The 11,190-nt window shown below is 45.8% G+C and overlaps 1 protein-coding gene across 1 annotated transcript in view; it reads left to right on the top strand.

The window, feature by feature from the left end:
* PRMT7 (protein arginine methyltransferase 7) overlaps positions 1-10,799 on the top strand; it is a 41,791-nt gene extending 30,992 nt beyond the window's left edge. The window contains exons 16-18 of the mRNA XM_060254453.1: positions 3,506-3,666; positions 8,228-8,324; positions 9,837-10,799. Coding sequence (XP_060110436.1) covers positions 3,506-3,666; positions 8,228-8,324; positions 9,837-9,998 — 420 coding nt within the window. The 3' untranslated portion in view covers positions 9,999-10,799. The remainder of the gene's footprint in view (positions 1-3,505; positions 3,667-8,227; positions 8,325-9,836) is intronic.
* The last annotated feature ends 391 nt before the right edge of the window (positions 10,800-11,190 follow it).

Genomic DNA, 11,190 nt, shown 5'->3' on the forward strand with positions numbered 1-11,190 from the left:
TCCTCCAAGAGCTTACAGGGCTCTTTACAGGACCTGCTGTAAGCTCCAGGAGGATTGGCTACATTAGGGGGTGTGGCCTAATATGCAAAAGTATTTCTGCTACAAAAAAAGCCTTGCTCCTAATTATGGCTTCACTGCTTTCCTCCACCCTGGCTAGTTGGAACCAGAGGAGATCCCAGAGCCTTCTGCACTTTAGAGTTCTCTGTCACACCCATAGGGAGAGGGACACCAGCTCGGCCTTTGCCCATTGGCACATTACTCCTTTGCAATAGCGGACAGGCCTTCCTCTCAACTGCCAGGCAGCCTTCCCAACATCAGATGTGAGGGTGTCCTCATAACTGTTGCAGAGTCCTGGGATCAGTACTCCCGCTAAGCTGTGGAGTCTTGTGAGCAAAAATTCTACTCCATGAGCTACTGGCATGAAAGTTGTGAGCTTCTGCATGAATTAGTTTGCTCTGGAGCCATCTTTCTTGAGCTAAGACAAAAAACGGTGAGCTGGCTTACACTACCTCAGCTTAGCGGGAACACTGCCTAGGATGTTTTGTCTTTGCAAGGGGTGCGCCTGCTCAGTTAGAAGTGGGGCCTTGTGCACAGCCAACCACCTTATTTGGAATTGGAAGGCATCCCAGGGGTCTGTGTGATGATGCAGAGACCTCCAGGTGTCCTCCTAGTTGGTTCTTATATGGGAGTTGGCTTGGCCTGGCCAGTGATGGACTTCCAGCAAAATCTTCTGGCAGTGGAGGGAGGGGCTATATATAATCTTTGGGGCATGGATTAGAATGGGTTACGAATTCATCATCCCTGGTATAACACCTTTCATAAATACACAAATTAGGTTTTTATTTGTTTTGTTTGTTTTTTGCACGTTTTTCTTGCACATCACCATTCTTAAACAACTTGTAATGTACAGGGTTGATCCAGGCAACCCCCAACTGTGGTTTGGCGCTATGCAAATCAGCACTGTTCTCACACACTCCTTTCTCCAGTTGCAGGTTTGGGGTTAAGTAGCGACTTCTGATTCAGTGCAATACCAGTTTGCCATTACAGCTGAACTGGACAAACTGCAGCTTGCACTTCCATGCCAAATTGTGGCTTGCAAACCTAGGTTGCAGGAGAAGCAGACACCATAGTTCACTGGTTCAGGTGAAACATCAAACTGTGATTTATGCTGAATTGGAAGTAGCTCATTTGATAATAATGTACAGGAGGGGGAAGGCAAAGGAGAGTGCAAACCCAGGCTCTTTCCCATTATGTGTGAAACAGTTCTTAATTTCTTTTAGTTCCGATTGAATAGCATTTTATTTATGTATGTTACACACTATATGTTTGAAATCTTTACTAGTGGCCAGTGTATGATTCTCCCCCACCCCACATTCTCTGCAGTTGCTTTTTGTGAAAGCCTTTAGCATTCGAAGACTAGCAAGCTACTTATTCTTTCATAATATTGATGAGCAGCCTCTCTGCCTGAAGGCACAGAGGCAACATATGGCATAAATTCCCAGCAACGAATAACGAATTAAAGTACTAAAATCTAATAATATAAAATAGCAGTGGCTCATATATAAGATAAGAGAGTGCACAAATCTAGCAATAAATATGAAGAAATGTGTGAAACACAGCAAATAACACAATAGATCAATTAAATGGGATCATTGGCAGAGTTTAGCAGTAAAGAATAAAAAGTGACAAAAAAAAATCCCTCACAGTAGATGAAAGAGAGCAATCAGCACCAGTGGCCGTTGACATTACCTAAAATAACTAATCCCAAAGAGGAATTTTGTCCCTTTCATGGTAATAAAGCAGTGCTCGCGAGCCCTCCCGCCTTCACCGCAAGAGACTGTGGGTCCAATTAACTTAATTGTAAAAATGTGGAGTTATTTTGGAAGTACCACTTAGGAATGTCTGGGATGACGAGTGTAATGAGTCACATTAGCAGCTGCGAGCTGCAGCAGAAAATGGCGTAAAAGAGGGAAATTGCTTTTAGCTGTTTAATTAGGAACAAAGAGTCTCTCCACCTCCACCCCAGACACACATACTTGCCTCGAGCCAAAGCTTTGTATATTGAACCCACAGCTCCCCCACCCTTGTATAAGCACTGGCTCTGAGCCCAGCAGAGACCTGGGGCTGGTTCTACATGTTGTTGACTTCAGTGGCTTGCCCAAGGCCACCTGCAGTAGCAGTGCTCCTTTTCTTGTCAGTCAGCCATCCATATGAGTAACATGGCTCATCTACATGGCAGTGGATGACAGATCTGAAGCGTTGCTCCGAGGACAAAGAGCGGTGGAGATGCAGACAAGACAAGAGATCGGGATGCTTAGCAAATGTATTTATTTAGATTTATATCCCACCCTTCCCACCTGCTAGAGACCTGCCCTCAGAACAGTTGCTCTGTTAACCAACCAGAATGAAACGCAGAGCTGCCAACTGCCCTGGAGACAAAATGTCCGCTCCCTTTAACAGAGGCTTAATGGGATGTTATTGATCAGGTGGACGTTATTTCCCTTCACCCTGTGAAAAGCTTCCACAGCCTGTTTCCACATATTATGCCTCTATTAAATGGGCAGGACATTTTTTCCCCTCCAGGCCTGTTGGCAGCTCTGATGAAATGTGACCTGCAGTAAAACTAGGTCTGGTGATTTTGTGCATCAGAAAATGCTCTTTTTAATGGTACTGTTTGACCATCTTTCATAACTAAACAGAAGTTTTAGGTTTCATAATGGATATACAATAACATTATAGAGCAGTTTGGTACAGGAACTTGGAGGGTAGCTTAAAGGATGGAATGTTAGACTGAAGCGAAGGAGAAGGCCCTTTAAGGCTTCACATTTTGAGGAGAGGCGAAGGTTGAGTCAGTAGCCAGAACATACTAAAGTTCCTTCTGACTCTTCAGCCAACTTGCTCCAGGTTGTTTTCTTTGACGTAGAGCAGGTCGCCCTGGGAGTCAGACAGGGAGCAGTCCCATCCCACCACTGATACCTGAAACCCCTTTTTAATTGGTCGTGCCAGGAATTGAACCTGGGACCTTCTGCACACCAAGCAGTTGCTCTCCAACCACCCCTGTGTCCCTTCTGCACAAACTGGCCATGGGGGCATCCAGTTTTTAACTGATGACTTGTTGATCGGCGATCCAGTGCTCTACCACTGAGCTGTAATCCCTCAACATGGAGGCACCTGCACCAGCAGTCTAGATGGCATGGGAATGGGCCCAATTGATGCTGCGTGCAGTTAGCAATGAGGTCTTACATGAAAAAAAAAGTTTTCTGTCCATCAATGTGAAGAAGGAAAGGATGTATCTGTTGAGTGTATTACCTTGCTTTTTAACTTCATTTGTCTCTGTTGGTGTGGAGTCGATGTTAAAATCTCTACTCGGTGAAGGAGAATTTTGATGAACAGCTCGTCAGCTTGCCATTTCAGTGCTCTCTGGGGATTAAAGGTCAGAACGCCTGTATGAACACTCCAGACAATTTTCTGCAAGGCTTACTTCTGACCTCTTTTCCTCCGGTAGAATTCCTTAGACTTCAGGGAATCGAGAGAAGCAGAGCCTCATCCGCTGTGGGAATACCCTTGCAAATCATTATCTGATCCACTAGAGGTCTTGACGTTTGACTTCAGAGAGATGGTGCCAGAGCGCTCCATTGGGAAGGAAGGCACTGTCAGTCTCTTGAGGTGAGTGGCTCAAAGAGAAGACAACATATGGTTTTGTAAATAATTTTAATTCTTCTGTGAACACGCAATTGGAAACGGTGCTGCCTGTGTGAAGCATTGTGGCCCAAGCCATGCAGTCGCTAGGTGGCCATCTGCAACGTATATTGACTAACCTGTTTCACAGAGTTATTTTAATAATTGCAGCAAGGTAATGATATCAAAGATTTCAGGTTTTCACGGCTGGTAACATCATTAGGGTTTGTAGAATCTTTCGGGATCAAGTGCCGTGTTCTACTGGAGAAAGTTTTCCTTCCAGACGTTTCGTTCTCAGCTGCGGAGAACATCCTCAGTGGCGTTGCAGCCGGAGCAGGCGCTCAGACCTTCTTGGCTGCTGTGCACTCAGCCAAGAAGGTCTGAGCGTCTGCTCCGGCTGCAACGCCACTGAGGATGTTCTCCGCAGCTGAGAACGAAACGTATGGAAGGAAAACTTTCTCCAGTAGAACATGGCACTTGATCCCGAAAGATTCTACAAACCCTAAGGTAATGATACATGGCCTAGGAGGACCTACTTGTCAAGTTCTGCACAGTCTTCATTAATGATGAACTCTATGTTTATTCAATCTTTATTCAATAGCAAAGCTGTATCAGGCAAGACCAAGTCCTGCTAAAACTGAGGAGTCACAGGTAAACAAGTGGATATATAGGTTGGTTCTGACCATTACCTCATTTGAATAAAAAGCACCTTTTCACCTTTACCAATGAAGCAGCCCCCCAGCATTCCAGCTATCCTTATCCGCATGCAGCGAGAGTATGACCTTGAAAGCTCTGGTATTCTCAGGATAGAAAGGATACTTGTAAGTTTCACAGACTCAGTAAGCATGATTAAACAGCCAGCAGCTTCTCCAAGCACAATAGGACATTATTACAGATTCTGAACCAAGGTGGAAGTACTCACGGCAAGGGAGCACTCCGACACCTACTTATCTAAAGAACTGGCTCCTCCTATATATCCTCATGAACCAGCTACAGTCTTCAAGGGGCCGCTTACTGGATATTCCCCCACTTAAACTGGCCTGCCTGGCATTAACCTGAATGTCCATCTATTTTAAGGGAGATGTTCCACAATCAAGAGGCCCCCACTAGAAAGGCTCTACCTCTAGTTGCTGCCCAGTTAACCTCAACGGATGGGGTCTCCTGGATCCAGACCTCCCGCTCTTTTTCTTTTAAACTTAAAACGGCAAGTTCCTAAATTATGCTGGAAGAACAGGAGTGTGAAGTTTGGCGTTGGAGTGAAATGGACATAAAGGCTTAACGACACATTCTTTACCCTTTTCAATTAAAACAGAAACCTTCCATGCATGTAATAGTTCGCTTGTTCTTAATGCATAATGTATCAATTACATTACAACAATATGTCTGAATCGATTTATGAAGCTGTTAGTTCTTCCTCTCCAAATATAACCATCTGTTCCCCGGCTGATAGTTTCTTCCTGATCCAGAACACCAGCGTGGGGTGTTATTGTTCCGCTCACCATAAAATATTGGAACATCCTGTGCAGTAAGGATCAATATTTGTCTGTACAATGATCCTTATTTAAACATCACATGTAGGTGTGTGTGTGTATGTGTGTTTTGGAGATGGAATTATCTAACCAGCACCAGCGAGCGAGTTAACATCCATTATACACATAACACAAATTAAAATCCAAATCAGAGATATTTAGCTCGTGCGGCTCTGAGGCTTGGCGCCTGTCATGTCGTCCTTGGAAATAATCAGGCATTTTGCTGCAAATCCAAATGCCAGCATTCCAGAAAGTGAACTTCTTGCGAATGAAACTTAGTCATAAAACGTACTCAGGTTGTCCCAACTGGGTGTCTGAATGGCTCTGCGTTAGGGCTTATTCCTTCATGTTCTTCTAACTTGTGTCCCACAGAGAGCTGGCAACCTACAAGAGGGATCCGGGCAGGGCTTTTTTTTGTGGTAGGGACTCCTTTGCATATTAGACCACACCCCCTTGATGCAGCCAATCCTCCAAGAGCTCTTAGTACAGGGCCTACTGTAAGCTCCAGGAGGATTGGCTACATTGGAGTGTGTGTGGCCTAATATATAAAAGAGTTCCTGCTACAAAAAAAGCTCTGGATCTGGGGTTCTCCTGGAATGCCAGGTGATCACCAGATGGGAGAGATCAGTTCCCTGGAGGAACTGGCAGCTTTGAAAGGTGGGCAGTCTGGCATCGCATCCCGGCTGAGCTCCGTCCCGCCCCCCCAAACTTTGCCACTCGCAGGCACTGCCCTCAAATTTCCAGGAATTTGCCAAGCAGGAGCTGGCAGTCCTCAATCCATCAGTCTTTTGTTAGTCATGGGCCAGCGAAATAAAATGTACACCAGCAGAGCAGTAAGGGATGACAACCCTCATCCCACATGGGATTTTACTAGGCCAGGAAAGAGAACGGTTTGTGCAGTCTTTTCCGTGAGTGTTTTTCTTCTCAGCTTTCCAGAAATCTTGTGTTACAGGCCCAATGTAAAATTCTCAGCTATTTCCCATGCAAGTATTACAAACATCTTTTTAGCTCAAATGTTTTTGTGTGTGACTGTTAAGGACCCTCATCAGAGAGAGGCCTTTTGTGGTGCCTGTTTCTTTAAGGAAAGTAAGGGGTGTGTGTGGAGTGCTTAACTCTTTCTCTGCCTGTAACTTCCCTTCAACAGAAAGAGCTTGGACTGGGTGGGATTTGGAAGACAAACATCCGTTGTAGGTGAGGGGATATGGTTTGATACTCCCTTCCCCTCTGCTGCTAATCCCACCCCCCCACACACCTCCTGAAGTTAACTTTCAGAAACAAAACCCCACAGAATCCCAACTTTAGCTGACATTTTATTTATCAGTTAGTTCATTTATACTTCCCCGATAGAGATTCAAACAGCTTACATGGTTTTTTTCTTCTCCATTTTATCTATACAACAGCCCTATAGGGTGGGTTAGCCCGACATAATGTTTTGCTAATCCTTAAATTGAAAATTAGAAATAGTAGTTGTGTGCAGGGTGGTGGTGGGAGGTGATCATGTTTCTCCCTTTCACAAGGTTTGTTTTAATTGATTTAATAATAGAGATGGTAATTCCATTGATTCAGGAGGCTACAGTGCATTTGTGTCAGTTATTCCCATTTGTTTGTCTTTGCAGATCTGTTCCTCTTCTCCCCCCTGCCTTTGTCTCCGCTTCAGTGCTTTGCACAGTCCATTTCTCTTTTTCCTGGGGAACCATTTTGTATTGTTTGCTCCATTGCAGAACTGGGTTTTGTGCTTTCAGAATCAAGATTTCACTCTTCACTATTCTAGAGACCTTGAACAGAGGAATAAAGAGCGAGGGAGGTCTCTTATGCCTGCTGCACAGTCCAGTATGTGGGAGACAGTGCATCAGGCACTGGGAGAGCCAGGTTCAAATGCCCACTCTTGTTCAGCCCAACCCACCTCACAGGGTTGTTGTGAGGATAAAATGGAGGAGAAGAGAATGAAGTAAGCCAATTTGGGTCCCCAGTTGAGGAGAAAGGCATGGTATAAATGAAATAAAAATCAATTTAAAAAATAAAAAGTCTCTTAGAGCCTCTGGCATATATCGAAAAGTAAAAGCACATCTGAAGTTCTCTAGAGCAGGGGTCCGCAACCCCCGGGTTGTGGACCGGTTCCAGTCCATGGCCTGTTAGCAACCAGGCTGTGAGTTCCCCACAACAGACACCCTGTGAGGTGGGTGGGGCTTAGAGAGCACTCACAGAAGCTGCCCTTTCAAGGACAACTCTGCCAGAGCTACGGCTGACCTAAGGCCATTCCAGCAGCTGCAAGTGGAGGAGTGGAGAATCAAACCCGGTTCTCCCAGATAAAAGCCTGCACGCTTAACCACCACACCAAAATAAAGTGCACAATTGTATCATCCCAAAACCATGCCCCCCCCCCCCCCGCCGGGTCCTTGGTGCCAAAAAGGTTGGGGACCACTGCTCTAGAGGACAATTAACAACAGAACAATGCTAATCAAGCTAGATCTCCGCAATTGAACCTGTACTGTAAACCAGTTTGTAATATACAGTACAGCCACTTCCCACTGATTCTTCACACGTATGTCTCATTCTCCTTCCAAGCAACTCAGGGTGGCCTCCATGGATAAGAAGATCCAGATTTATTTTTCTCTCAACAGTCTTGCAAGGTAGGTGAGGCAGAGCGTGAGCAATTGGCGCCAGCCCATCCTCACCTAGGGAGCTTCATGGTTCAAGCTGGGATCTGAACCCAGGTGTGACCCACCACGCAACATCGCCTCCCTTCTCTTTTAGATGTTTTGTTAACTTGTCCTGTGGGCATCCTGTTGGTTCCTGCCGGCCAGGTGATCAGTTCCTCCCAAGGTTCCAGGCGCCTCCGGAGAAGCATTCTCATTCCTTTCATCTGTGCATCCCAGGCTGCCGACAGAGAAAAATATTCTTCATATTTGAAATATTATTCATATTTCAGAAGCATTTGTGCACTGCATGTTGTATACATCCACCTACCGGTGGTCTTTAAAGTTTGCAGGAAATCAATACTTGGGGTTCTTTCCTCCCAGGACTGGTACGAGTCACGGAGCTGTTCTTTGGATGGAATATAATCTGACTTCCAGCCTTTCGGTCAGCACAGGACTTGTGAAGGTTTCGGATGAAAAGGTATTATTTGCTTAATTCTGTTTCATCTGTGCTCCGAAGAGGAAAAGGAGAATGTTAAAGTGCAACAGAGCAACAGCCCTCTGCCCTGCTCAGGTCGATTTCACGGTTTTGCCTTTTCAGAGCGAGTTATAAGTTTGTTTTCATACATCTTTGCTTATATGGTTTATGTGGGAAATATGTGCTCGAAGGGTGCAACGCAGACCCAGATGTACAGTGTGTTCCAGATTGACAACCATGCTGGAAAGACAGAAAGCAAAGGGCAAAGTTGTTCTGTTTTTGCGTAAAATATACTGGCTTGGGTCCCAAAGGTATGCTAACAGAGGGGCTTTCCACTGTTGGCAGGAGTGTCCCTCTGACAAATAAGGGGAAAGACACCTCCCACCAAAGAGAAGTGCCTCTGGTAGGGTAACAGTTCTACAAGATACAACTCACAATGCAAAACATATTCATGCCAGGCCCGAGGGCATGTATTTTCCTATTTTGGCACATTCCGTGGGAACACTAATTCTTACAGCCCAATCCTACGCATGTATATTGATTGGCCTGGCTCATCAGTGCAGTAGACTGTGAACAGATCATACCATTTTGGGTGAGGGATTACTTTGGTCAAGGTTTGTCTGCTTGAATCATCGCCACAAAGTGGGGAAACCGTGCAGCATGCAAAGAGACAGTTCTCCCTAATAATGCAAAATTTGTAAAAAATAAAATAAAATAAAATATGGGGAGTTTTCACATTGGGGAAGCCTTTAAAATCATGACTCCCCCTCTCTGGAGCCTGGAGTGGTACAAGCCGTCCTTCCATCTAATAGTGCCACATATGTTCGCCATGCTCAAGTTACTCCGAAGTCAGTCTCTGCATAAAGCCAGCAGCCTTGGAGAGCTGCAATCCAGAAGCTATTCCTTCCATTCCCTGCCCCCCTGCAAACTCTGGATGAATAAGAAACTGCCTAAGAAATAAAAGAGAGCCCCGTGGCACAGAGTGGTAAAGCTGCAGTACTGCAGTCTGAACTCTCTGTTCACGACCTGAGTTCAATCCCGGTGGAAGCTGGTTTCAGGTAGCCGGCTCAGGTTGACTCAGCCTTCCATCCTTCCGAGGCCGGTAAAATGAGTACCCAGCTTGCTGGGAGGAAAGTGTAGATGACTGGCGAAGGCAATGGCAAACCACCCTGTAAAAAGTCTGCTGTGAAAGCAACGTCACCCCAGAGTCGAAAACGACTGGTGCTTGCACAGAAATAAAAGAATAATCTCAGCCTATCAGCACAATACATTCCTTGGGCTGGATCCAACCAGCTTTTCCATTAGTGAGAAAGGATGCAGGGGTTCCACCCCCATTGAAAAGACCCCTCGTGGACAAAAGCACAGGGCCTATAAAATGGAGCGGAATTAGGCAAGACTTGGGGAGGGGGAGCTTGTTGATCCCAGCCCCTGCACGACCCGGCAAAGTGCTTGACTGTCAGAGTTCAGATGTTCCCCTCTGGGGCTGATGCACTTCCTCTTGGTTCTTTTCTGCAGGGCTACTGTCAGTGGACTCCCCACTGCAAGCAGGCCGTGTACTTCTTCAGCACCGTTTCTGCGCCGGAGACTCTTACCGACTGCCCCTCTGCGGTTACCTATGCTGTCAGCTTCCATCCCAAGACTGGAGACATTGTCATGGATTTTAAACTCTTAGGTTAATACAGCATCCTTCCATTGACCCCCCCCCTCCCTTCCTCACTAGCTCCGAATAAATTTATCGAGGGGTGGGCATAGGAAAATGCTCTTCCGTGGGCTGCTGCCACCCCTTAAAAGGCAAGGACAACACCTAAAGCAGCCTCTGAGCAATCATAGTGCTATATGCGTATATCCTGCGTGGTGATGAGAAAATTGAATCTCTTGTTCTGAAAACATCAGTAAAGCACCTTAATATAGACACACCAGGCTTCCCAGACAGAGGGCTTCTATTGGTTGGGTCCCATGGATCTGTTCTCCTCTGGTGGAACAAGCTTTCCCCTATTGTAAGAGGCTCAAAGGAAACAGAAAAGAGCGGCTTGGTCGCTTGTTGGGGCCGGTTGTTTCTGCTGGAGGCGGGAGGCTCTGCCAGCAAAGTGGACCTGCAGGATTCAGCCCACTGCCTGGTATTTTTAGCCGCCACCTTGCTAGGCTAGCAAAGTTGTGTTTGTGTTTGTTGCAGACTCGCATATTTGCAGCTCTCGCTTGACTTGCTGTCATAGAAATGCACAGGACTCTATTCTTTTGTTTTTGCAGCAACGGATCAACAGATGAATTTGGAGGGCGGGCTATTGGATTAGTGTTTTCCATGTTTGTTTTATTTACATACGTACATATGTACTTTCGTGTCTTTGTAGCAGAAGTTATCCGAGTGGCTTGCTGTAAAACTTTAAAACAAGTGGAACAGAGGTACAGGGCGACAGTTAATCAAGGCACATAAAGTCCGGTCGAGAAAATTAATGAGCAATTCAATAAAAAAATAAAATCAGTCCAGAAGGGCTTTTTGGTAGGATGGGGTTTATGATTCTGACATGCCCCTCTAAAAGAGAGCAGTTTCCGCCCTTCGAAAGGTAGAGGGCACAGTAGGCAAATAAAAACTTTCTGCAGTGATTATTGCAGTAAAGAGATGTAGTTTTATTTTTGGCTGAATGTTGTCGAGGGGGGCGGGGTGAGCCACAGATAACTTTGTAAAAAGGTGAAGACCCATTGGTGGAGGGGGTGGGTCTAGCAGCGGTGTTGTACTGACTCACAGGCTTCTCGTCTCAGCTTGCAGCATCTGCTTCCCAAAGGTATCAGGCCAGAGGGCTTCCAAAGCAAAGTTGTTCAATCCAAAGGTCAGGGTTTCAGAGGTTCAGCAAGGCAAGGTTGTCCAGTTCCT

This window comes from Heteronotia binoei, chromosome 14 (genome assembly GCF_032191835.1).
Source record: "Heteronotia binoei isolate CCM8104 ecotype False Entrance Well chromosome 14, APGP_CSIRO_Hbin_v1, whole genome shotgun sequence".
Classification (NCBI taxonomy): Eukaryota; Metazoa; Chordata; class Lepidosauria; order Squamata; family Gekkonidae; genus Heteronotia; species Heteronotia binoei.